General features: G+C 39.7%; 1 protein-coding gene across 4 annotated transcripts; it reads left to right on the top strand.

Moving 5' to 3' along the window:
• The first annotated feature begins 1043 nt into the window (after positions 1 to 1043).
• Positions 1044 to 27350, top strand: nipbla (NIPBL cohesin loading factor a). Of its 4 annotated transcripts, none has more exons than XM_013271863.2 (49): positions 1044 to 1432; positions 2949 to 3017; positions 5734 to 5883; positions 6148 to 6313; positions 6876 to 6976; positions 7113 to 7218; positions 7386 to 7549; positions 9102 to 9250; positions 9458 to 9548; positions 9785 to 10006; positions 10158 to 10406; positions 10533 to 11260; positions 12579 to 12792; positions 12894 to 13070; positions 13218 to 13391; positions 13690 to 13851; positions 13944 to 14050; positions 14152 to 14238; positions 14496 to 14727; positions 14995 to 15146; positions 15253 to 15333; positions 15480 to 15580; positions 15773 to 15902; positions 16016 to 16098; positions 16414 to 16546; positions 16833 to 16976; positions 17141 to 17227; positions 17496 to 17716; positions 17808 to 17910; positions 17990 to 18088; positions 18291 to 18437; positions 19787 to 19921; positions 20028 to 20126; positions 20256 to 20309; positions 20400 to 20508; positions 20636 to 20766; positions 20982 to 21122; positions 21236 to 21329; positions 21574 to 21728; positions 21961 to 22051; positions 22264 to 22437; positions 22614 to 22804; positions 23070 to 23177; positions 23774 to 23974; positions 24529 to 24675; positions 24771 to 25156; positions 25256 to 25430; positions 25734 to 25931; positions 26051 to 27350. In XM_013271863.2, exons 3-49 carry the CDS (start codon positions 5820 to 5822, stop codon positions 26411 to 26413), a joined length of 7626 nt encoding a protein of 2541 aa, XP_013127317.1. In that variant the 5' UTR covers positions 1044 to 1432; positions 2949 to 3017; positions 5734 to 5819; the 3' UTR covers positions 26414 to 27350. The 4 variants fall into 4 exon arrangements, with proteins under 4 accessions (XP_013127317.1, XP_013127318.1, XP_019221363.1 ...); XM_013271864.3 differs by having other exon boundaries at positions 2952 to 3017; positions 26051 to 26413; XM_019365818.2 differs by having other exon boundaries at positions 10533 to 10708; positions 26051 to 26413.
• Positions 27351 to 27808: the final 458 nt, after the last annotated feature.

The following is a 27808-nucleotide window of genomic DNA, read 5'->3' as shown; positions in this document are numbered from 1 at the left end:
ATAACACTAAGTGCAATAATCTTTTCTGGCATCGTTGTATTTTTACTCAGTTGTATTGTATTCTATTTTTATCCTATTGTATATTTTATTCTATTTTATTTTACTGTATATAGTATTTTTATTTTATTCTATTCTGTACAGTTGTGTACTGTATTTATTCTTATTGTATTCTAATTTTTGCTTCATAACTTTTGCACTGTCCACTTCCTGCTGTGACAAAACAAATTTCCCACGTGTGGGACTAATAAAGGTTATCTTATCTTATCTTAACTCTGTATAGCAAAAGAGTCAATTAAGGTGTTGGCCCAGTCAATGTCCAGACATCAGCCCATTTGAAATGCTGTGGAGGGAGCTAATGAGAGCTGTGCATAAATATATGCTCAATTATCCTGGACAAGACTATGCTGAGGAGGTTAAACAAATTTTTGTAAATTAGTTAACATGCTTCTCATCCTAATGTAACTCAACAGACACACAAACAAACAAACAAACAAACAAAAAAACCCACACGTATGAAAGGGGAAGCAAGGCAAGGCACCTCTTTAAAAAAAATGCCCCGCTAAATTTCATAGCCGCTAAAGTAAAGTTTATGGTAATGTTAATGTAGTAACAATGAAATAATATGTTAACACTCTGAAAAAGGTATGCTTCAAGGGTAGTTTTATATCACTTATTAATCTGGTATTCTGATTCCAGTAAAGTATTCCTGCTTTGACTTTAACACTTTTAACACACAACTGAAAGTATTACAGACAGGTGCACTGTGTATATTTTTCAATGCATCTACATAAGCTACATGTAGGGGGGGGTTATACTGATATATTTGTTGTAATTCCATCGGCTGGTTATTTTCCAAAAAATATATTAATAATTCGTTCATATGGGTGTCTATAGTATATTTACCAAATCCAAAATTTTTAATTGACTGTAAAGTAAACAGGCCACTGAAAAGAAACTTGTCTTACAGCGCTCCCTAGGGGCAAAAACACGAAATGTCGCATGGCATTTTGTTTGGCGCCGATGGAGGGAGTCACTCCTGAGATCTTTGGTCAGTCAGACGGCAGAACTTCCGGTCGGCATTTTGTTCTACGAGAGGAGAGCCTCTTGATGATCGCAACAATCGTCATATTTCTCATTTACTGTCGAAATTGGCTGCATTCATTGATTATGTCGGCGCAGACCGACTGAAACTCCGAAGAACGAATGTTTCCCCATGATTGTACGCTGAAATATTCACCCTTGAGTGACGGAAGAAGAACGAATCAGCCCGACCCGGATTATTGTTGATAGCTAGCAGGCTAGCTCATCGGCTAGTTGGCAAGCCACTAGAGTTCCTTCTGGAGGAGCTGCGAGAGAGAAGAAAGGGGGAGCTAGAGATACGGACACAAACCAAGCTAAAACATTCCCCTCCCTTTGAACGCAACATCCGAAGGTAAATATAATCACACATCTGTATCTTTAATCCAACTTTTAAAATTCCGACTATTATCAATAACGTTGATAAATGTTCTGCCGTGAGACCACCTACGGCGTCGTTAATCGTTGACCGGGAGGTAACGGAAGCTAGCGAATTAGCCAGCCAGGCTAGCTTAGGTGTGTTTTTGCTGTGCCGAGGCGCACGGCCTCGACTGGATGTCATTTGTCGAGCCCGAGGATTGGGCCGTTGCCACGGAATTAGGAGTCTGTGCCGTTTTCTTTACGTCTATTTACAAATGCGCCGTTTCCTCCACGAACAAAATGGAAATTTGCTAAAAATTCATAAACCCCTAGTAGCGCTTCCTTGTATTATTTGCATTGCCTTCCGTTTATTTGAACGAGCAGCAGCATTAGGAGCTAACTGACAACATTTACAGCTAGTTAGCACAACTGGCTAGCTATTAAAACACGACTATTGTTGTTAGTGAATGTTGGGCAGCTAGCGTTACTCATCTTAGCTGCTATACTCAGTGGTAACACTAGCTTCACGCTTAGCTTGAACGATCCAGACAGTCAACTTCTTGCCAGTGCAACGGTTGGAGAGGTTTTGTTCGCAAGTAGCGAGCTGCCGTTTGCAGTTAGGCTAAGATAAACATTGAAATTGATGCTAATATTAACTGCACGGGAGCTAACTTTTTTTGCTGTTATTATTAATGCTGTTTGACATCTTATGCTGTGTTTCGGGTTATTGGAGCCTTTGGCAGGGCTAGTAGTGGTTTTGGTGGCGAACCTGCTGTGAAATATTTTGACTACGGTTCGCGCAGAAACGTACGCTGCCCCTGCTCTTCCTTGCTTTACTGTTTGAGTTAGGTTAGGTATGCATGTTGTCAGATATTTTTCCTCTTGACCAGAGCCAGTACAGTTTCGTTGGCTTTCTCGAATTAGCCAGTGTGCAGAATGTGCACGGGGGCTGATGGCTTCTGGAGGATGCAGCCCCCACTACTACCGCCACCATCACAGTGCATCTGTTCCTTTGTGCTGCCTCCTGCCTGTCAGTCTCACAGCTGTCAGCCAAGCCCCTGCATGCATAGGGAAACCACTCTACCACTGAGCATGCTAAAGTTGCCGCGTGCTAATGCACTGTTTACAGTATCCGTCTGTCGGTGCCCTGCAACAGTTTTGCCGCGCACGATAAGTTTTGCCTATTAGGGATCGCATGCTTTCAGTTCATGTCGCGTTGCAGTATGTTGTTTACATATTTGCATGGCTTTAGTGATGTGCGGAAGTTGATCAAAACTTGTTGCTGTCTCTTAGAAGTCAGTGCCACACACTTTTCATTCAATTTTACGGATAATGTAGTGTTAACGAGATGTTCATAGCAAAACAATAATGCAGGCACTAGCATTATTTTACTGTTTTGGTTTAGCTCCATTGGCTGGCTGTAAGCAGAACTTCTTTTGAAGTCTTTACAACTAAGAGTAAAATGCAGTTTTAGGTTACAGAGTCTGATGCAAAGCTATTTTCTTTTTCAGCAGATTGAAGGACTTTTTCTCTGAAATGTCAGTGAGTCCACAGGAGACTGCACAGAGTTCGTCAAAAAGGTATCATTAATTTATGTTTGCAAAAGCTTAAACCACTTACCTTTTATATTGACATTGTTATTATTTCCTGTCTTGATTTTAAAAATAGTGTACAGTGCAAAGTATCTTATCAAGAGCCCATAAGCCATGGGTTGTGATTAGATGTGCTAAAAACATTACAGCTGCCTTTTTTCTTTGCTTGTGTGCCCCCGATACACATTTGTCAGAGGTTAAGGATCTCTAACAAGCAAAGGGATTTCAATCCAAAAAAGGGCCACAGGTTTTCAAGGTTTCTCATTGTGAGCTGTATGGTTTGAAATGAGTGATGTTTAGGTATTAGGCAGTGTAGTTAAATCGTAGTAACACAAGATGAATCCCTATTCAGATTAACAGTGCTTTTGGTATTAGAAATGGTTGTAGCTCATTTACGGAAATGCATTATCTTGAGGCTGTATAATATTTAAAAACGTGTGCTGAGGGGGCAGTCATCCCGTATCAGTCTTAGTCCTTTCATTTAGCTGAGTGAGGCAAGCGTTTAAAGTTTTGTTGATGTTGTGCTATTGCATTTACACCTCTTCCTCAATATTTGTTTGTGTATATTTTGTATTTCTGCTCTTAGGAGAGGTGTGAATAAAATACAATGTCATATAAATCAGTGGTTCTCAAAGTGGGGTTAGGGATCCATAGCCAAGTGCTCTGCCAAATAGTTTATACAGAAAATATTGTTTTGTGTCATTAACAAGCATGGATTGCATATTTACAGTTGGGAATCATTTGGAGTCTGTTCCCATTACTCCCTCCCTCTAAGGTGTTTTTTTTTTAAACACAGGCCACAACTGTTGAAATGACCATTAACCATTATTTACCTGTAATAATAGGCTGAAAAAAGTTAATATAGCAAGAAAAAAGTCAAAGTAAAACAAAAAGGAGGACAGAACCTGACAGGTGTTAAAATGTAACACCGTTTATGTTCAGGTGCTAATATCAGTTGCAGTTACAGTAGGCTCAATCATTTTCTGCTCTCTCTCTCTCGTTCTCTCTTTTTCACCTTGCACTGACAGCAGTGTGTGTGTAAAGTCTGAAGCGGTGAGAGCTACACCTAGGCCTTTGTCACACAGCTGTTTGACACACACACACACACACACACAGTATGTGGTGGTGCAGGTGGATAATGCCCTAGTAACCTGCAGCAGTTCTGGGTTTAACAACATTTCTGGTGGAAATCCAGCTTCACTTTCTGTGATACTTGGGAGACGGGAGCTGCTGGTAGCACCCACAAATGTACAAACAGTTGACTATTGAATAGCACCCAGAAAGTGCTATTCCCTAACCAGATAACTCAGTAGTATTACTTAGTATTATGTGGGGATCCAGGAAAAATTTGTAGTGTATTTTTAGTGTGACATGTATGTCATGTAACAGTTAGTTGTGTTGATCTGTAACTTTGTGACCTGAGGGCTATACGACAAAGCAAGTACAGACACTAAACTAAAATTATGGATATCCCGATAGTGTCTGGCAACTTTATAAAAAAAACCTTTTGTTAAATCAGGCTTTTTAAAAAAAAACAACAAAAAAATCAAAAACCTGACTTTGCACGTGTTTTCATAAACAGAATATATTAATACACATTATGAAGAATAATCACAAATTGCAAACAAACTACAACACATCTGCAATTAAGACAAGAGAGGAATATCCAGTTGTATGTGCTTATTTTACCACTCAATGCACACTCGGAGCTTGTGTTCTTTTTTTCTGAAGTGACAACTTTATATTAGAGCTCTTAACCTTAAAGAAAAAGTGATATATTTAACATGATTCCCAGGAAGTGCATTTAGGTCCAGGACTGTCTCATGTTAAAGTACAGGGCAGTGTGGAAAGCACTTTAGTTGATTGACTTAGTAATTAAGTTTTTGTTTTGAATCATCTGTGTAATAAACACTGGTGGAGTGAAATTGAGTACTAAAAATGTTTTTGCATCACAGACTGTATGCTTGTCGGTTTGTGATGCATACAGTTCATGCTACTGTACCTGCTTGGCTTTGTACGATGGCATTACCACTGATCGGCTCATTGGTTTTGCATATATAACGTGCCGTCTTCCCTCAGTTGGGAATATCTGTCAGTGAAAGGGTTGCGCATGTTGCCACCAATTTTAATCAGAAACTTTGAATATAAAAATGAGAGATTAGGAGGCCAGAATTAAAGAAAGCCACCCTTGTGACATTGAAAACTGGCTACACACACAACATGCCCCAGTAACCATTAATCACGCCTTGTGGTACATTCCTCAGGATTCAGTTCTCGGTGCTTTTGTATCTGTGGGGCATTTCTTCAGAAGCACATCTAACCTGTGCTTGTACTAGTTGCATGGCATTACTAAATGCTGTGAAAAACGTAAGATCATAATTGAATAACCAATGAAGAACACAGCATTTTATTTTGATTGACACGCTGTAGCAGGACATTTATTACAGCGCACACTATTGCCACATGAAATGCAATGTCAGCATAAAGGCAGACAGAGAAAATGCAACAAATATTTGGGTCTATTTTTATATTTAAATAATATGAATAATTATAGCATTTTTGTGTTAAATCATTTCTTTGTATACATTTTTATGTCCATTAACTCATTTTGTAATTCTGTACTGCAGCAGTTCTTTCTCTCTTTTCTTGTCCATCACTAAAGCTGCTTTTGTCTTTCTCTTACCGACCTCTATGTCTCTGCTAGGTGCCAGGAGATGTGAGGACGGGTGTCGTCCATCGACCCCCTGATCTACCTGTGTATCAACACACTCCCCCACCCTCACCTTCAGCATGAATGGGGATATGCCTCATGTTCCCATCACCACTCTTGCTGGGATCGCTAGCCTCACAGACTGTGAGTGTCACATAGTTATGTTACAAACACAAGTTTTCACAGTTCTGTTATGTCTTCGCTCCCAGTGTTAAATCCTAAACTGCAACATTTGGTCTGAACAGATGTAAATGTGCAATAGTGATTACATGCACATTTTTTTTGTTTTGTTTTTTTCCCCCTTTTACTTCTGCTTCTCTAAACTTTTCTGAGACCCTATGTCCTTTATCGCTCACATTTTAACTCCTAAAATGTATATTTGCTTAAAACTCTCTCTTCTTGTATCAGTGTTGAACCAGCTGCCCCTCCCTTCTCCTTTACCTGCCACCACCACTAAAAGCCTCCTATACAATGGGAGGATTGCGGAGGAAGTTACATGCCTACTGGGCTGCCGGGATGAGAATCTGGCCTCCCAGCTAGCCCATGGTCTGAACCAGGTCTCCACAGAGCACATGTGAGTATATAAGTGTCTATAAGACAATATGCTGTCTGGATGAACAAAGACACAAGGCCAACTAAAAAACAAACAAACAAACAAAAAAAACAACAACATGTTTTCATGGAACTGTTTTGGCTGTTAAAGCTCAGACGTCAGGATAACTTGGCTTTAAAGCTGATTTAAAGCAGAAGAGATGGAACGGCATTGCTTAATTCTTTAACTAATTAAAACACAAAAGATTAATTTTTAATGAATCAGAGAGATGAAAGACTGCCATGAATGTTAATGCTTCCACTGCGGGAAACTTTTCTAGGTGAAAATACTACACATAAAAAGCCAAAAACTTGTGTACTGGAGAGAAAACTATTCGTGTTCTCTCCAGGTGCTCCAGTTTCCAATCCAGTTCAAAGATGTTCATGTTAGGTTATTTGCTGATTCCGAATTGGCCATATAGTCAAATTCTTGTTTACACCTTAAAATGTATTCACCATTTTCTTTCTACTTTTGACATTAAATCTGACACCTTTCTAATCTGCCTCATTGTTTTTTGATGTGAACTCGTTTTGTGTGTTTTCAGAGAGCTGAAGGACAACCTGGGTAGCGATGAACCAGAGGGAGATGCACCACTGTTGCTGCAGACCATGCTGGCCAGGAACCCTGGCATCTTCAGGGAGAAAAGTATGGGCACAATTACCTGTTGCACATTAAGTCGTTATGTTACTAATATAAAAACAAAAAAATCAAGCTTTGTGTATTTTTTTTTTTTTTTTTTTAAAGGTTATTCATTTCAATTCTCAATTTTGTTTCTAAACAGATGTCATGCAGCAGCCAATGGTACAACCTTTTAAGATCAATTCCATGCATAGCCCTGCCCAGTCTGCAAACTTCCAGCCAGCTGCAATTTCTCCCAATCCACCAAGGCAAGATTGACAAGAATCTGGTTTATTCCAACTTTAAATTTTAAATGTTAATTAAAGCACAATACAAATACATCATGTTTGAATTTAAATAAATGTTTGGGGTTTTTTTTTTTGTTTATGCAGTGTGTTTCTTCTTATTTGCTGTCCTTACCTTTTCTCTATTCTAGCCGGTTTGTGACACCTCCAACGGGTTCCAGTAGCCGGTACATGGGCCAACAGAACAGTCCAGTACCCAGCCCATACACTCCTCAGAGCCCTGCCACAGGTTACATACAGCAGTATCCCCACCAACAACCACCCAGCTATAACCAACACCAACAGATTCAACAAGGTGAGAACCTGTGTTTAATGTTAATGCGCATGCATGGAGACGCAGAGCTCATCATTTATTTTTTTTCTAATATTAAATTTGCGACTAAGTCTGATGGCATCTTTGTTTGATTTCGTCAGCCATATCCTTAGCTTTGTCTTCTGGAAACTCTGTTCCCTTTGGTTTGAATAATAAGCAGGGGTTTGACTGAATTCATATTCTTTATACATAAATAAAATGTACACTTAAGTTCTCACATCAGATAATTATGGCTCCTATAATTAAATATAATTTGTTGAAATATTTATGTTTTGTATTTACAAGGCCATTGCTGGTGTACACAAACATTACTTTTTTCTGTTAATTCTACACATGTGTGTGTTAACTGTGTCGTTCAATTCTCAAATATTATTGGCTAAGTGCCAGCAAAAGTTTGGTGGTTATACACAAACAGGTTGACTATACACTGATTAGGTACACATTTTAAACTGTGTGCATATTTTGTGTTGGTCTCTCTTGTTCTGAAATAGCCCTGACACATCTGGGCATGAACACTGGACCTCTGGGTGTCCGAGTGTTTGACACATTTGGTCTGTGGTTTGTGGGGTGGAGACTGTGGATCAGCTGTGTTTTGGTGCATCGAGATTACATTCTTCGTTTATGCCTTGGAGAGTTATTATAATTTAGTATTTTCTAATTCTTTTTTTTTTTTTTTTTTTTTTTTTTATCTTGATGTTTTTCACAATTTAGCGTAAGTTCAGTTGGTTTCCAAAAATATTTTTTGTTTCAGTTTAGTTTTTATTGTTTTAAAATGTTTAGTTTATTGGTTTCAGTGCTAGTTTTAGTCGTTTTGATTATAACTGTATGAAAGGCATATGTCAGAAAAAACCTTTTGAAAGCGGTTTCAACAAACAGCACAGCCTCATCAGACAAGTTGCAATGTAGTTTGTTTGTTTTTTTAAATTGGATTAAAATTAAGGATAGTTTCTCCAGTTTTTTCTAATATCTGTTTTTTTTTAGTTGAGTTAACTCAAATCTTTCTTCACATCTATTGTTAGTTTTTAGATTAGTTTTGGTAAGGTATAATAACCTTGATGGCTTGGGCTTTTATTCACTTTCTTGGACCATACTTGGACAGTATTTATGCTGTGGTGGAATACATTGTCTTCCCTGGGGAGGAAGTTGTTGGGGCCATTACAAAAGGGGGCACTCAAAGTCAGAACTCAAGGTTCTCCTTTCCATTGTAACAAAATCATGAGTTATTCACATGTCAGCAGGTTTAATCTTGTAGCTCATGAGTATTTGTATATGAAACCTAACTTCTGATTGCCTTTCTATATGGTCCTGATGGTTGAAACTATTGATTCACTTATTATTTTGCCTGTTGAAATGTCTTTGAGGAACTTTGAAGTATTTAAAAAAAATCACTGGTCATATGCATACTTACTTATTTTATCAGCAATTTTTGGGTACACCTCCAATTCAAAAGATTTGTATTTATTTTGTTTTAATCAGCAATGTTTGTATTTCCCTACTAGTGGATAATAATAAAATAATGCCTTTTTTCTGCTAGTGTCTGTGGCCAGTCCCATGGTTCCAGGTGGGATAAGAAACATCCATGAGGGCAAAGTAACAGGGCAGATCCCTAATGCTGCCAACCACCACTCAGACAGACATGGTACTGAAGACTACCTGAACATTGTACATCGACTGGGAAATGAGGTACAACTGACAATGTTTTTAAGTAGATGAATGTGTGTTTACTACATACCACAATAAAACCCTGAATATATTTATCTGGTACTATTTATGCGTTAATGCGGATCAGGTCTTAACAGTAGCTGTGTTGATATAATTGAGAGCAATGTTGAAAGTTGAGTGTAAAGGTGTTACATGCTAACTTACGTTTGTATTGTCTCTGTTTTGCAGGAGGGTGATTCTGCCATGAGGAATCCATCTTTTCCTCTGAGGTCTCCACAGTCAGGGTGCTCCCCTGCTAGCAGCGAAGGAACGCCGAAACGTAAGGACACTAGAAGTGGAAAGGAGGCACTACAGTGCATACACTTTGCTTACCTTTTCTCCATTATGGGAGAAGCTGCTACATACTCTGAAACACTGCTTTGAGGCTATTATCCCTCATTGGTATTGTTAGTAGTAATCAGAGAGAGATGTCTGGATTTGTGTAGTTTAATGTTTTCTGAAGAATGTCACTTTTTCACTACTTTTATCTCCTCTTCCTTGGTTGCGTCTTCACAGCGGGTTCTCGTCCCCCACTGATTCTCCAGTCACCACCCCCGTATGCACCCTCACCAAGGGAAGGAGTACCTGACCAGAAACAGCAGCTCCAGCAAAGAAAGAAAGTCCCAATAGTAAAAGAGGAGAAAGATATGTACGACATTGTTAGCTCTCCAAGCAAGGACTCAACAAAGCTCACCCTCAAGCTGTCCAGGGTCAAGTCAAATGAGTCGGATCCCCCAGGTAAGATGTTGTTTTTCTCCATCAGTTTCATAGCTATTTGATCTATTAGAAATGCTGATGAGGTACATTGTGATGCATCATTTTAGATCAACAGGACTACCAACACCCCTTTTGAATCCAACCACGTAAAGTGTTTCTGTTAATATCTCAGGTGATGTTATGCCGGGCATGGATCAGAACTCAGACAATATGGAGGCAGAACTGGGCTTTCAGCAGGTTCCTGTTCTCCAGCAAAATCTGGGAGCACGGCTGCAACATCAGCAGCAAGTAGGTGGTGCCAGTGGACTTCAGCCTCCCAGTTCCCCTTATGATGAGGCAGAGCTGGATGCACTTGCTGAAATTGAAAGGATAGAACGAGAGGCTGCTAGTGAGAAGTGCTCCAAGGAGGTGCAAGATAAAGGTGTGTAAGAGAAGTTCATATAAAATTAACATTTACATATAACTCTACAGCTAAAAAATGTTTTGCTTTGAATTATAACATCTTGTCATGGTATTTAATTTTAATTACTTGTCTCTCTCTTTACAGACAAGCCACTGAAGAAGAGAAAGCAGGACTCCTTTCCCCTGGAACCAGGTGCAGGGGGACCAGGTGGGCCCACAGGTGCCCCGGGCAGTGGATCAACAGGAGGGGGCAATGCTGGCAAACTGACCCCGCAAGAGGCCACTGCAGCTGGGAACGGTGCCAGCCGCCCTCCCCTCATGGTGAGCATCGACCTCCAGCAGGCAGGCCGAGCTGACGGTCAGCTCGACCCCTGTCTGGCTGCCCCTGTCCCTGCCCTTGAGGCCCAACGCTGGCCTGAAGAACCAGCTAGTGGGCCAGCTGCTGTGGAGGGTTCTGACACAGTTTTGCGATTGAAACCAGATGGACGACCGGAAGTCATCAAGAACAGGGTCGATAAGCATGACAGCAGGAGAGAAGGTCGGGAATCATCAAAGCACAGACATGATGAGAAGTCCTCAGACAGACGTGGAGAATTGCCCAAGTCGTCAAACAGGGACCGCGAGTCTGACAGGGATAGGAGGCATCGGAGTGAGACTGGCCGAGACAGGCGGTCCCCTGATTCTCGCTCCCGAAGCGATCGAGATAGGTCTGGCTTCAGGGCTTCCTCCACTGGAGAGCCTGGTCGGAGCAGCAGTAGACAAGATGGTTCCAAACTCCCCTCGTCAGCTTCTGGTGCTAAACTTCCAGATTCTTTCCCTGCTCAGCTTCTGGGAGGGCATAGTGGCGCACTGAAGAACTTCCAGATCCCTAAGGTGATCTGGGCTGACCCAAAACAAATATCTACCCACCTACCAATCATTCAACTGTCACTGCCTGCAATCTCACAAAACCAAATCATACCATTATACACTCTTTTGGTTTTAGTTTCCCATTTGTAAGCCTTTTTTTTATTATCGGTGTTGGTCTTTAATTTCCTTTAACCCATTAACCACACTTAACTGTCTTTTAGAGTAGAAAAAGTAGAAGCAATTATTTTGTTTATCTCGTATGAATGAAAGCAAGCACATTTAAAGAAATCTTCCACTGCTGTTTTTTTGTGGGGGGGATTGCATGCAAGTAAGTAATTTCTGTAAGCACTTGACCTGGTTGAGTGTGACCCCTCTGCCAAAGGTTTTGTCCTTCCTGGCTAGTCCTCTGTTTGTACTAGGCCTGACTTTCCTGTCCATCTTGACTGGCGATGTCAAAGAAAAAGGGCACAAAATACTTCAATTTCTATGCTTAAATTATCCAGACATAATTAAACTATATATGCACTCTCTTCAGATTAGAAGTTCAAGTGGTTGAAGCTCAAGAGCTCTCTGTGGTTAGGATAGAGGCGAGGCTAGACTTGGAGGTGGGGCTGGACAACACCAGTGGTTCTGTAGTGAATGGACATCTGGAAGTTCTTAGTAGTACTTAGCAATGATTTAGCTGGTAATTGACAGAGCATGTCTGTCTATGGTTGTGTAGGAAATGCTGCCAGTGCAGTGTTCACTAAGAAGTTATGACTGTCCTCATAACAGGTTGACTATGAGGACAATCATGGGAAAAATCATGTTGTAAGAAGTTTTATGCCCAGATTGTTGACATGATGTTGAAGATCAAGAGTGCTACGATGAATATATTCTTAATCTGAACAATGGTTGCATCAATGAGCTCCTGCTCGCTCCCACTTTTCACTTAGCACAATTAGCACAAATTGCTTGTTGCACTGCAAACGCAATACAAGTGGGAACATCTAAAATTGCATCCTAAGTTTTGGCTAGTCACTCCCAATTAGGAGTGGGTATTTGCTGTCTGCACTGCAATGTCAGCAACATGACGTGTTCACTGTTTGCTCTACAAGTTAAGACCTCGATATTTTTGGAAAAACAGTGGAATATATCTTTGTGCTTTGCTATCAAGACACTGGAAACTAACATCAAAATCACCAATTTCATTTCAGTTTGAGTCCATTATTCACATCTTATTTTCTGTTCTGAATGAAGCCCATGTTTTCTGTCTAATTGTGTGAAGTGTGGAACATATTGATGTTTCAACTTGACTATACTGGATGTTTTTTCTCACTCCTATCTTATTTTTTCCTCCCAGATCAATCGTGACAAGGAAGGCAGTGGGTCGACTGAAAGTCAAATGTGGGGCCAGCCAAAGGTTAAACTGGAGAGGCTGGGATTGGTGCAGGACTTGGAGAAGCGCCCCAAGCCTGTAGTGGTTCTAAAAAAGCTATCAGTTGACCAGATCCAGAGGATCATTCGGCACAGCAAGTCTGGAAAGAACCGGCTCTCCTCAGGAAAGTCTGGCAAAAGTAAGAAGCTGTTTTTAAATTATATTTACAATGTGTTTTTTCACTCTATACAATGAAATTATTTTGCTAATAATTGTGTAATATTATTGTCAAATTTTCAGGTGGTATGGACCCAGCAGTTTTGAAGGAGCTGCCCCCAGAGCTGCTGGCAGAGATCGAGTCTACCATGCCCTTATGTGAAAGGGTAAAGATGAACAAGAGGAAACGAAGCACAGTAAATGAGAGGCCCAAATATGCTGAGGTCAGCTCCGATGAAGACTATGACGCAACCGGAGAGTGTGAGTCAATTCATTCAATTCTAACTTATTCCAAACTGTTTTTTACAGGTTCTTTTACTAGATGTGAAAATTTAGTTTTTAATTTAGCTTCAGGTTTGTTTTTTTTTTTAGAGTTTAGCCTTATTATTTTGTGCTAAATCTCTACAGCTGCAAGAAAGCGGCAGCGCAGAGAGAAAGACAGAGCTTGGGAGTTTGAAGAGAGGGAGCGCAGAGGGTCAGGGGAACACCGGAAAAGTGGGCACCGAGACAGCCGCAGAGGGTCAGGGAGCCGCTACCGAGACTCATCTGAGGAAGATTCGCCGCCTCCGAGCATGAGTGAAGGTCTGCATTTAAGTGCTACAAATAATCTTTGTTTCTCTTCTGAAACGTTTGTAGTAGAAGAGATTATTGTGCATTTGTTGGGGGTTCAGAATTAAAACAAACTGCCATTTTTGATTGCGGAGTTGGGTGTTTACATGTTTAAATGCATTAAAATAAATGCCGCCTTAATTTTGCTTAATGGTATCAGGTTAATCTGATATGTGAAAAACTTGACAGCAGATATTTAGAGTGGGCTTTTTTTCTTGCACACACCAAAAAGAAATCAAACTTTTTTTCTTTTTTTTTTTCCCACATTCAGTTGCCAGAAAAATGAAGATGAAGGAGAAGCAGAAGAAACGGAAAGCTTATGAACCCAAGCTGACCCAAGAAGAACTGATGGACTCTTCTACATTCAAGAGGTTCTTGGCAAGCATTGACAACATACTGGAAAATCTGGAGGATGTGGATTTTACTACTATGGGTAAGTATCAGTACTGACTGTCAATGTGGATATGTTGGTTTTCTTATATTTTATTAGAGTTTAGTCCTAATTTATTGGTTTATGTTTTCTAGCAGGAGACGATGATGAGATACCTCAGGAATTGCTGCTTGGTAAACACCAGCTGAATGAGCTGGGTAGCGAATCTGCCAAAATAAAGGCCATGGGGATCTCCAGCAGGGTACTATATTCTATTTATTCATAAAAAACATCATTTGGGCTGTTGTGGGTTTGTAATGGTTCTTCAGATTTAGATCTAAAAACCAGTGTCTGTTCTTACAGATCCCATCAGACAAGTTGGTGAAGCTTCTGAATATCCTTGAAAAGAATATCCAGGATGGGTCCAAGCTATCCACCATGATGAACCATGTGAGCGCCCTTCCTCCCTTTTCCTATTTTTCTTATTCTTTCAGCATTACCTAATATCTGGAGTATTTTTCTCCCTGCAGTGATGCACTGCGGAAATCTATATACAGAGACCAGGAACAAAACATAATAATGCTGAAATAGCTGACAATCATAAAAAATACTACAGATTTCTTCCTGAAATACATAATAGCCTTCCTCATTCTGACACTGGTTTATTGATGTAGAAAGTGTTCACATTCTTTACTTTTTAACCACAGGACCATGACGCTGAAGACGAGGAAAGACTTTGGAGAGATCTGATAATGGAGAGAGTCACAAAGTCTGCAGATGCCTGTCTGACAGCTCTGAACATTATGACCTCAGCACACATGCCGAAGGCTGTCTACATAGAAGATGTCATAGAGCGGGTTCTGCAGTACACCAAGTTTCATCTTCAGAACACACTGTATCCACAGTATGATCCAGTCTACAGGGTGGACCCGCATGGAGGTACAGGAAGAATTCTGCATTCATTTTTCTTTATTAACTTTAGAAACTCTTCATGAACTTAACATTGGTAGTAGACCAAATGATAATTAAGCCAGTGCCAGTTTGCTAAACTGAAATAGATGATTGCTTTATGGAATCAGGAACTATTTTTTTCAGCTTGCAAAATTATACTGTTTCTTAAATTAAGATTCTTAATTTAAGATTTTTAATTTTCTTATTATGTTCATTATTTTTTTTTTAATTAACAGACTTCTGTTGTTTTTATAGGTGGCATGTTGAGCTCGAAGGCAAAGCGTGCAAAATGCTCCACGCACAAGCAGCGTGTCATAGTCATGTTATACAACAAAGTGTGTGACATTGTCAGCAACATCTCTGAGCTCCTAGAGATACAGTTGCTTACAGACACCACCATCCTCCAGGTAAACGCTAGGAGTGTTGCACATAGTACATTAGTTTAAGTCAGACATGCAGATATGCATTGCATTTTGGACGATTTCTCATATTGTGCATGTCCCTTCCTGCCAGGTTTCTTCTATGGGAATCACTCCATTCTTTGTAGAGAATGTCAGTGAGCTGCAGCTGTGTGCCATTAAACTAGTTACAGCGGTACGTCTGCACAAAAATTCAGTCTTTATTTAAAAGCATCCTTTTAGGGCATTTGGTCCAGAATGTTATTTTGCAATTTTGATCTTTTTACATTTTTTTATATTCTGCTGTATACTTGTTCATTCTAACCAAAATCCTGTTTCCAGGTGTTCTCACGTTATGAGAAGCATCGGCAGCTGATCCTTGAGGAGATCTTTACCTCTTTGGCCAGACTGCCCACCAGCAAACGCTCCCTCAGGAATTTCAGGTAACCCATTTTCACATGAATTTACATAAATTTGAGGCTATTCAGAGTTGGCAGGTGAATTGAGTATTGTCTGACCATCAATGTAGAAATAAAAATTGTTGTTGATGTTCGTGTCGAATCGGGTTGATGTTATTTTTACTAGATCGTGCAATGCTAGTAACTTACCACTTATCCTGACCTTCTGTGTCTTAGGCTGAACAGCTCAGACCAGGATGGAGAACCAATGTACATCCAAATGGTAACAGCACTGGTTCTGCAGCTGATCCAGTGTGTGGTCCACCTCCCCAGTGACAAAGATGTTTTTGAAGAGTATGACACCAAGGTAGGTGCACAAGCTGACATGAAAACCCATAAAAACATCAGCAAATATAGTTTTATTCAATACAACATGCAGTCAGACACACCATTTGCTCAAGAGCTCTTTTTTGTTTTCAGGTGGATCAGGACGTGTTGATAACAAACTCTTATGAGACGGCAATGAGAACTGCGCAAAACTTCCTCTCAGTCTTCCTTAAAAAGTAATTTCAGATTGTTTTCTTGCTGTTTATACTTTTTGATGACACTGTTGCATGTTGCTAAGATCCCTTTTGTCATCAGTCAACATTGAGACAAACTAGGAACGTTTTGAAGTAGCTGCAACTCTATAGGATCTTCTAGATGTATTCTGTCAGCTTGTTCAGCTGCATTAAAACTTCTGTCTTAATTCTGATCGTTGGCTGTCTGACCTTGATTATAGTTGTTACCATTAATCATTTCTCATTATGCGCTCAGATTGGTCCAGTTATTTCCCTGTTATTTATCCCCTTTCTTCCTTTTTTTTTTGCCTCCCTCAGGTGTGGCAGCAAGCAGGGAGAAGAAGATTACCGGCCATTATTTGAGAACTTTGTCCAGGACCTACTTTCAACAGTGAACAAACCAGAATGGCCTGCTGCAGAGCTGCTGCTCAGTTTGCTTGGGCGACTGCTGGTTAGCATGACTAAGATCTTTCTTTAAACTAGAAATGCAAGTATTTTTCTCAGTGTTTCCGAGAACAGATGATCCAGATTAATAACAAGAGATGACTTTGCCATCCTTTTGTTAAAAGTCATGGAGGCTCCAGGAAAGCAAATGCTCCTATTTTATACAACATTTTCAAAACATTTGTGTCACAGTTGTTCAAACTTGACCTCTGTGTTGTTGTGTTTTTTTGGTTTGGCTTTTAAATGAGAGTGTTCTTGTGTTCATCCATTCCTGTGCCTTTTTCTCCTATTAGGTACACCAGTTCAGTAATAAGCAGACAGAGATGGCTCTGAGAGTAGCATCTCTGGACTATCTGGGCACAGTGGCTGCACGTCTGAGGAAGGATGCAGTGACAAGCAAGATGGACCAGAGATCAATTGATCGTATCGTACAAGAGGTAAAAGGACAGCTTCGCATTTAATGATTTAGGATACTGTTTATTTGTTTTTTATGGGGACAGAATTTAGTAAAAAGCAGAAAATGTGTCCTTGCTTGATGACTTACATTCCTACCTTTTGGCACAATAAACATATTTTCTCACTTATTCTTCCCCGTTTAAAGTCTCAAGGCAGCGATGAGACCCAACAGCTACAGAAGGCTCTGCTGGACTACTTGGAGGAGAACGCTGAGACAGATGCCTCACTGGTGGTGGGTATTTTTATTAGGTTGAATGTGGCGAACTCTTTAAGGTTTAGATACAAGTTTCACATTGCATTTGAACTGGCTTTTGAGGAATCTGTTGGAAACTACCATATTAATAAATCTTTCTTCTCTTAAATAAGAAGACATATCTTAAATGGTTTAAAACGGTATTTGCTAATTTTATCTGTGTGCAAATAAAAATGTTCCTTACTGCAAGTAATTTTTTTTCTTTGTATGCTATGAATGTAATACTGAGACCTGTTTTGCATCCTAGTTTGCTAGAAAGTTTTACATTGCTCAGTGGTTCCGCGATGCCACCACCGAGGCTGAAAAGTCCATGCGGAACCAGAATCCAAAGGACGAAGACTCTTCAGACGGCCCGCAACATGCCAAGGAGGTGGAAGCTACTGGAGAAATTATGCAGCGTGCTGAGAAGCGCAAGAAGTTCCTGCGCAACATCATTAAGACCACGCCAGCTCATTTCACCACACTGAAGTAAGGATGTGTGATATATCAGCAGTGTACATTCTTTTATTTGCACAAGTGCAGGTGTGTGACTGCAAATCTGTAACCTTTTTCTCAACAGAATGAACTCTGACACTGTGGACTATGAAGATGCCTGTCTGATTGTGCGTTATTTGGCCTCTATGAGGCCGTTCGCCCAGAGCTTTGATATTTATTTAACACAGGTAACAGTGTGATTTTCTTTTTAGCAAAAGCATTTCAATCCCCCCCCCAGGGATACAAACATTCTTTGTTCTTTACCAGATTTTGCGAGTCCTTGGAGAAAGTGCCATCGCTGTAAGGACTAAAGCCATGAAATGTCTGTCTGAGGTCGTGGCTGTTGATCCCAGCATACTGGCAAGGGTATGTCTCTATCTCTGTTTACAGTACCAAGTGCATTAATTGTTAACATTTTTTTTACTGCATGATGCTGTCTTAACTTATATTTTTTGTATGGCTTTGCTCTTTCAAAATTTACTTCTTATTCTGCAGCATTCTGTTCAGAAGGTATCTTGTAATTCTTGTAGTTTGCTATACGCTGACTGATTGCTCTCTTTGTCTGTAGTCCGACATGCAGCGTGGCGTCCATGGTCGTTTAATGGACAACTCCACCAGTGTGAGAGAGGCAGCTGTAGAGCTGCTGGGCAAGTTTGTGCTCAGCAGACCCCAACTCACTGAGCAATATTATGACATGCTCATAGAGAGGATACTGGTAAGTTGTCCAGTCACTCACTTATTCCCAGTTATGCTGTGGTTTGCATATAGGTGCTAAAGGTGCAAAAGTAAAAAAACACACTTGTGACTTCACATGCTAGGTCCATCGTGTGATGATGTCCACCACACCTTGAGTGTGACATTAGGATGCTGGGTTTAGGACTTAGTGGATTTGTCAGAATAGCTAACATTTTTCAATTCTGTACCATTAATATGGACATACCTGATGTTTCTCCATAGATAATGAGGAAATATAATAATAATAATAATAATAATAATTGGATTTATATAGCGCTTTTCAAGGCACCCAAAGCACTTTACAATGACATTATTCATTCACGCTCACATTCACACACTGGTGGAGGCAAGCTACGGTTGTAGCCACAGCTGCCCTGGGGCAGACTGACAGAAGCGAGGCTGTCATATTGCGCCATCGGCCCCTCTGGCCAACACCAGTAGGCGGTAGGGTAAAGTGTCTTGCCCAAGTACACAACGACCAGGACAGAGAGGCCGGGGATCGAACCGGCGACCTTCCGGTTACAGGTGCCCTTCCCAACCCCCTGAGCCACAGTCGCCCAATATAGCATTAAAATTATTATTACTATAATTATTTTAGCTTTAACACTGTTTTGCCATATTCATCATTGTACTGTGGGCTTTTAGTTGCTGTGTTTTTGCTTGGGCTATCTCCCTTCACTTGTGCTTTCATTGTTAAGCTGTCCCTAGCACCTGCAGAATGGTTTCTTACACAGATCAATACTAATAATACTCATATGTCTGTTGATGAACTGCATACATGTAAATATTGTGTTTTTCTCTGATTGCTGCACACTTCTTCTGGGCTAGTAATGCGGTTGTTGGCTTGTTTTTTTCTTTGGTTGGGGTTTGTTTTGTTTTGTTTTGGAGGGGGGTACACCAAGTGTACATCAGAAATGTATTTGGAGAGTCCTAAAAAATGGTTAATAGGGCAGTTTTGGGTTTTCCATTGCATGAGTTATTTAAATCTGTTTTCCAGCAGCAGTTTAAGAGTTTAGGATTAAAAAGCACATGTGACAACATGCTGTTAGTACTAAAATTCAGGTGAACTCAAAGTCTTTCTAGTTACTCTCTGTGCTTAGCATCTGGGAAGTGAACAGTTGAGGTTGTTGTCCCTGTTGTCATGGAAATGTTCAAGTGGGTTCATGAGAAGTTCACTCTTCATTACAGTCTTATTCTGCCACCTGTTGGTGAAAAAATGCTACTACACCAAATGCATGCATTTCTCTTATAAACATTGTAGGGGCCTTTTTTAAAATTCTTTTTAAAAATGATACTTCATAGTATTAATTTAATTGCTTTTTATTTTAGGACACTGGTATCAGTGTGAGAAAACGGGTGATCAAAATCCTCAGAGATATTTGTCTGGAGCAACCGACCTTCAGTAAGATTACTGAGATGTGCGTGAAGATGATCCGCAGGGTCAATGACGAGGAAGGAATTAAGGTATGGATCTGCTTACAGATGGTTGTTAAGACGTGCCTTCCATTCTTCATAGAGTTCTTTGTAGATATTTATTTAATTTTTTTATTATTGCATTTCTTATTTATAGAAACTGGTGAATGAGACATTCCAGAAGCTGTGGTTTACTCCAACTCCAGCACACGACAAAGAAACCATGACCAGGAAGATTCTCAACATCACTGATGTGGTACATTTAACTGAATTACCACTTTGTTGAATAATTTAAAATTATAAATGTAAAAAAACAGCAGGGTGTCAGTCCTCACCCAGTAGTTGGTGATTACATATTATTAATGATTTCCTCTCATGTCTTTAGGTTGCAGCCTGTCGAGACACCGGCTATGATTGGTTTGAACAGCTTCTTCAAAATGTTAGCATTTGAGCTTCATTATATAATAGATATCTGTTTTGAGATCTGTTATTGTTTAAAATGTTATAAACATTTTTCTCCTTTCTTTAGCTCCTCAAGTCTGAAGAGGACGCATCATATAAGCCAGCCGAAAAGGCTTGTGTTCAGCTCGTTGACAATCTGGTTGAACACATCCTTAAATACGAAGAGTCTCTTGCAGGTATGCTTGGATATATATTGGTTATATATGTAAATGTAAACATATATCCTTGCCTAAGCGTTGTACTTCTGTAAAAGACAAAGTTAAGTAATTTTGCATGTATTTTTAACTCCTTTCCCCTCTGTAGAGAACAAGGGGGTGAACTCAACACGGCTAGTGGCGTGTATCACCACCTTGTACTTGTTCAGCAAGATCAGCGCCCAGCTTATGGTCAAACATGCTATGACCATGCAACCTTACCTGACGACAAAGTGTAATGTAAGTTGTTTCAAAATTACTAACATTTTTTGTTCTTGAAGAGTTGTTCATGTGATAATGTTTACTAGTATACTATAACTTTATATTGGTGTTGATATGTGAACATAATTCAGTTGTTAAGTTAATGATTCGATTGAAAGGGAGAAGGCGTACTTTCTTGGAGTTGATTTTTCCTAATATACTTTTATAACATTCATATTTTGTTTCCACTGCAGACTGCCAATGACTTCATGGTTATCTGTAATGTGGCAAAGATTTTGGAGCTTGTGGTTCCTCTTATGGAGCACCCCAGTGCAACTTTCCTTGCAACCATTGAAGAAGACCTCATGAAGCTCATCATCAAATATGGCATGACGGTGCGCGGTAGCAGTGTTTTAACAAGTTTATATAAGTTTGCCCAATTTAAGTATATAATCTGTAATCAGTTTTGTTAAAGAGGTAACATGATGGTTTATCTTCCTGTGTTCAGGTGGTCCAACACTGTGTGAGCTGTCTTGGAGCTGTTGTGAACAAAGTCACACACAACTATAAGTTTGTGTGGGCTTGCTTCAACAGATTCTATGGTGAGAGATGCTAATGCTTGGAGTAATAATGTTTGTGTTTTACAGGGATAGCATAGCTCTGCTGAAGTGCCACCTTAATCCATTCGGAAGCCAAAGAAATGTAACTATTTATATCCCACTCTTTCTTCAGAAGAGTGGATTTAGTTTAGCCACAAGTTCTCCAAAAAACATTGCAGAAGGCCTATAGACAGCTTAAAATGGAATTTAAAAAATTCCATTCAAATGTTTTTTCGTCCCCTCTTAGGTGCACTTAACAGGCTGAAGGTTCAGCATCAGGAGGACCCAAACGACACAAAGTTGGTAGCAAACAAGCCTTTCCTGCTGCGATCCCTCTTCACCGTGGGTGCTTTGGCCCGACACTTTGATTTTGATCTGGAAGAGTTCAAGGGCACCACCAAGGTAGGGTAGTAGTTCATGATTAATTATTGATTAGAAATGAACATTTCAAATGAAAACTGGGTCTAACTTTGGATTACAGCTTTACGTCCAGTTATCTTCTTCTTTGAGAATCTTGTCCACAACCAAGATTGGCTATGATGAAACAGCCCATTATGCAATTTTACGATTGCTGTTTAAAAAAATGTATGAAAATGTCTGCAGTTTCATAATTATTTGTTGACATGTTATCAAGGTTGTTATCAAGGAGAAAGTTCTTGAGCTGCTGCTATACTTCACCAAGCATGAAGATGAGGAGGTCAAGACCAAAGCCATCATTGGCTTAGGTAAGAACATTATTTTTTTAATGTGATTAGACTGATTCCAGGACCTACAATGTCATGTTACCAGCTTATAGGACTATAAAATAAAGACCAGAGATGAGCTAAAAGCTGATTTCCAAATGATTCCCTGGCCACAGCAGGTTGAGATTATATAGAAGGATGTGTCATTTACTTATTTTTACATGTATTTGATCTTTGTTATTCTTTTCACACAGGTTTCCTTGTGATCATGCATCCCAGCCAGATGTTTGTGCCCGAGGTGAAGTCTTTGTATAATGGCATCCTGGCTGACAGTGGCTCCTCAATTAACCTCAAAATTCAGATCCTCAAAAACCTCCAGACATACCTTCAGGAGGAAGACACGCGGATGCAGGAAGCAGACAGAGAATGTAAGTAGATTTCTTTTTTTAAACAGCTTTTAGACGTCATCATCTAGGTTCCACAGTGAATAATATGCTTGTTATAACATTTTGTCAATTTTAGTGATTTTATTACTTCACTAGGTAAAAATGAACATCGTCTAGAAGGGACAATCTGTATATTTTATGGGTTTTTGTACTTGTAGGGAAGAAAATGTCCAAACAAGAGGATCTGAAGGAGATGGGAGACATCTCTTCGGGGATGAGCAGCTCCATTATGCAGCTTTATTTAAAGCAGGTGTTGGAGGCTTTCTTCCACACCCAATCCAGCGTACGGCACTTTGCTCTCAACGTCATAGCTCTCACGCTCAACCAGGGTCTCATCCATCCTGTACAGGTAATTGAAAGCAAGAACTTGTCACGTGTCATTATTATATCATTATCAATAAAGTATTGTTTGTGTTTAGTGTATTGATAGCACTTTTTTTTCCTCAACGTAATTTTTGTATGCAAGCATCTTAAAGCTAATCAATATTCATTAGTTTGTAGTTATTGTAAAATCACTAGTTACTTTCATTTTAATCTGTTTTCTCTTTTTTTTCATGAACAGAAGTAAAATGCATATGCATGTGAACTTCACTGCTTTTATCCTGTCTGTGTAGTGTGTCCCCTACCTCATTGCAATGGGAACAGACCCAGAGCCCAGCATGAGGAACAAAGCAGACCAGCAGCTGGTGGAAATTGACAAGAAGTACACAGGATTCATCCATGTGAGTTGGTGTTTTAATTTTTTCACATTCCACTTTTAGGTCTTACCTTGTTACTTTTTGTTTTTTTTTTGTCTTCTCTTAACCCTCTTTACCTTTAGCACAAACAGCTGCAAAAAAAAAACCCCAACCAGAATAACAGTAATACAGTGTGGACAAGATGAGCCTTAGATTTATGTGACTAAAAAATCCATCCGTGCATTTTCTTAACCGCTTGTCCAGTTCAGGGTTTTGGGGTGCTAGAGCCTATCCAGGTGTGCCGGGCGAAAGGCAGGGTACGCCCTGTACAGATCACAACATTTATTCTACCCACTGCACCGTTTAATGCCAGAACAGTTTCCAGTCTCTTGAGAGATCATGTTCTGGATCTTCTGCTGTAAAGAAGATCAAAAAACATAACATTCAGGATTTTGGTCTAATCTAATGATAAATGTACCACAACCATTCATTTATTCACTTTTTTTTTTTTTTTTTTTAAATAAAGTCAATGTACATGATACTTTTTTTTTTTAAGGAACCTTGTCAGGACAATAATTGTCCCAGTAGTTTTAGGAAATGCTGTGTTTCTAACACTCATCACCCAATGTATTTTATCACAGATGAAGGCAGTTGCTGGGATGAAGATGTCATACAGTTTGCAGCAGGCCATTAATTCATCTCGTAAATCCATCATAAGAGGATTCAGACAGGACGAGACCCACTCGGCACTCTGCTCCCACCTCTTCACTATGATCCGGGGGAACCGACAACACCGGAGGGCTTTTCTCATCTCGCTGCTGAACCTCTTTGATGACAGTGCTGTGAGTTAACCAGCATTCATCTTAGCACATATTATGACTCCTTAGTGCCAAATGGTGTTTCCTAATTAACCATATGCAATGTAAAAATATACTTTGTGTTTTTTGCTTTGTGGTAAGTGCAATAACAGGTGTGTTTATAACAACTCTTAAGGTTAGAACTAGCCTGACATCATTATGCAAATGTAAAATAGTCTAGAAATGTCGCTCGTTACAACTAGATAGAATTACAACAAATCAGAACAACACAATGTGTACAATAATACCCATATTAGGCCACATGTAAAGAGAGAGAAGGGAATCCAGACAAATGAAAACATGAGCTTTCAGATTCCTCTGGTTGCTGAGGTTGGATAACACTGATCTTAAAGGAAGACCTTTTTATTAAGCGACAAATGCTGAACTTAAGTCTACAATATTACATCTTTTCTGATTTCACCAAACACAGTTAACTTTTTATGTATGAGCATTTGAACTCAAATTGTGTAATATTGCACTGTTATTTTGTACCAAGTGCTAACTTTTGATCAAGCTCTACATTTCTTTTCTTTCTGCAGAAGACGGACGTAAACATGCTCCTGTTTATCGCAGACAACCTTGCTTGTTTTCCATACCAGAGCCAGGAGGAGCCTCTCTTCATCATGCACCATATAGACATCACCCTGTCCGTCTCTGGCAGCAACTTGTTGCAAACCTTTAAAGAGGTGGGGAAGACCTGACATTTATTCTTTTTTTTTTAATCCAGAGAATTACACTGCTGGAACAGAAAAAATATTAATAGATTTTCCTTTCTGTCCAGCTTCTTTTAAAGGAACCAAGACGTAAGGAGAAAAAGGTCAAGAAAGAGTGGAAAAACACATCAGATGGAGAGGATGATGAGGAAAAGATGAACTGCGACTCTTGGAGGAGTGAAGATGCAGAGAACAGCAACGGTGAGGACAATGAAGACAATGACGAGGATGTGGTACGACGGCCAAAAAAGACGAAAAAACCTGTTGCAAACTCAGAGAGCTCGGAGTCCGAGTCTGATCTGGACGATTTGGATGTGGACGATGTGGAGAAAGTAATGAGGCTCCTCCCAGATAATCCCACAGGTCTCTTGGACTTTGCAAACGCAGTTCAGGGCATTCTGCTTCTGCTGGTGCTCAAACAGCATCTGAAAAACCAATATGGATTCTCTGATAGGTTAGTAATTGTGGATTGATTTAACAAACTCAGAACAACTGCCAAAATGTGACCTTGTGACTTCTACAACTGACCAAAAAATGTTTTGTCTTCCAACAGTAAAATCCAAAAGTACTCTCCAACAGAGTCAGCCAAGGTGTACGACAAGGCAGTGAACAGAAAAGGCAACATTCACTTTCACCCACGACAAACCATCGACTTTATCTCCAACAACATGGCTCACGCCACGCTGACAGATGGTGTAAAGAAGCAGATAGTCAAACAGTATCTAGATGTAAGTAACAAAGCTTAATCCTGACTAAAGTGTTTTGAGTTCACTGGTTTATATTATTGTCTGTCCTCTAAGCAGTTACATACACGAGTTTAGTGTAGATTTTAATTATCACACAAAAATGTTTTTAATAATTTTTTCTTACTTACTGAACTTACTAAAATATGACTTTTGCCTTAAATTTGCGTTTCAAACAGACTGCAGTGAATATGAGTTTTGCCCTTTATTCAATACTTAGTTTGCAGTGTTATAACTGCTGATTAGCTTCGTCTCAAAGTTGGTTTCTTGTCTTTTTACTTTTCACAGTTCAAAGTTCTGATGGAACATCTGGACCCAGATGAAGAGGATGAGGAGGGGGAAGCATCTGCCAGTGCGAACATCAGAAATAAAGCCATAAACGCTCTATTGGGAGGCTCCGGCCCCCTGTCAGGACCGAGTCCGCGCAATCAGGCCGGACCAGAGACGGATGATGATGATAGTGATGGTGACGAGAGGACCCCAGGGGTGAGATAAATGGATACACACTCTTTTTGTAAAATGCTAATTAAAAGCAATTGAGGAAATTAAGGAAATTTCTTAAAAACATTTTTTTTTTTTTTTTTTGTGTTCTTTGCTCTCTACAGTCCTCTCGAAAGTCAAGGCGAGCAGGTGACTCCTCGGATCCCGGTCGGATGAGTGAGACAGTGGAGGTTATGGATGTGATTGCGCTTTGCTGCCCCAAATATAAAGACCGGCCGCAGATAGCTCGAGTCATCCAAAAGACCTCAAATGGGTACAGCATCCACTGGATGGCTGGTTCGTACTCGGGGCCCTGGGCAGAAGCCAAGAAACGCGATGGCCGAAAACTGGTGCCTTGGGTGGACACTATTAAGGAGTCGGACATCATTTACAAGAAGATTGCCTTGACCAGCAACCACAAACTGAGCAACAAAGTAGTACAGACTTTACGCTCACTGTATGCAGCACGGGAAGGAGGGGCTAGCTAATGGCTCCAATGTGGTGGGGTTTTTTGTTTTTTTGTTTTTTTTGGGTTCCCCTGTTCCATTTCTACTTTATTATAAATCCTCCTCTTCACTGCTCCTGCTCCTCCTCCTCCTCCTCAACCTGCCACCTCCAACAACACAGCCAAACTTCACTGGATTCCTACCCTCCCTCTCTCCTTCCTCATTTTTGTAAGAAAACACGAGGGCAAGAATATTTGACACTACATACTTTTACATGAGTTATTCTTGCAAAAATGACACAAAACATAAGACTTATATTAGAGGGACTGCTCATGTTTCGTTTGTGTACAAGTTCAGAGGATAGAATCCTGAAGGCATTAAAGGAATAATTCACCCCGATTATCCCTTAAAAGGCTATCAGAGACGAGACCTGGAGGGAAATGTTTTGTCGACATTGTTGTGGGAGCTCCTTCGCTGTTGTGCAGCAGATTCTAGTCGCTCATTTCTACTCCCACTGTATCATAGTTTAACACGACAAAAAATTAAAATGTTTATATCTCTGAAGACAAAAAAGCTGTAAAAAAAAGAATAAAACCTTAAGTGAATGTTGGAAATTAGTCTTTTTGATGTTCTTATTAAAGTGTTTTTGGAGTTTATTATACTACTAGCAACCGGATGGTTTTTTCCTTTTAGCTTTTAGATATTTGAGGAAAAAAACAGATGACAAAAAACAAACAAAAAAAACAAGAATTTTTATTTTTGTTCACTTTTATTTGTCCATGCTGTACAATGGCAGAGTCCTCTGAATATAATTTATTCTATTTCGAACTACGCATGCAGTATATGTGGCCTATTGCAGGAGGATATTTTGTAAATGTAGATTTTGTTGTATTAGGTCACCCTAGTAATAAGAGGAAAGGGGATTCATACCCTTTTGGTGGAACAAATACTGCAATAAATTTTCTACTTCTCTTTGTCACTTGTCTGCTCAAAGTGTTAATCCAGTCTGTTCATCTTGCAAAAGAAAATCATTGGACAGATATGACTGAGAGAGTCTTCACATGATGTCAGATTATAGGATTTTTGTCCAAAGGATGATCATTTTATCACAGTTTTTCCTAAAGTGTGCATAAGATGATTTATAGTATAGTTTTTGATTTTGCTGAATCATATTACACAAACCTAGTATTAGAGTCGAAAGTTGTCAGAGGACTTATCCAGTAATATGAATACTGTATTTGATTAAGTCTGGGAGATAAATATTTTTCTTATGTTTTTCAGATCTCATTCTCATGTACAAATGAAGCATATTTACATGCATATGAGAGTGCTGCTGTCCTTACGTTTGATAAGCATATATACACTATTCCACCACATCCCAAAGGTACTCTGTGGATTAAGATTTGCTAACTGTGGGGTGTTCAAGAAAGCAGTTCG

The sequence above is a fragment of the Oreochromis niloticus genome, linkage group LG12 (assembly GCF_001858045.2).
Source record: "Oreochromis niloticus isolate F11D_XX linkage group LG12, O_niloticus_UMD_NMBU, whole genome shotgun sequence".
In the NCBI taxonomy this organism is placed as follows: domain Eukaryota; kingdom Metazoa; phylum Chordata; class Actinopteri; order Cichliformes; family Cichlidae; genus Oreochromis; species Oreochromis niloticus.
Note: the sequence above shows the minus strand (reverse complement) of the source record. Positions and strands in the feature narration are given on the sequence as shown.

Bases quoted from the DNA above. Each gene is read 5' to 3' on its own strand.
- nipbla (XM_013271863.2), top strand. From the start codon at position 5,820: ATGAATGGGGATATGCCTCATGTTCCCATCACCACTCTTGCTGGGATC. The intron at 14,051-14,151 runs GTACTATATTCT...CTGTTCTTACAG, and splicing joins CCATGGGGATCTCCAGCAGG to ATCCCATCAGACAAGTTGGT. The intron at 22,052-22,263 runs GTAAGAACATTA...CTTTTCACACAG, and splicing joins CAAAGCCATCATTGGCTTAG to GTTTCCTTGTGATCATGCAT.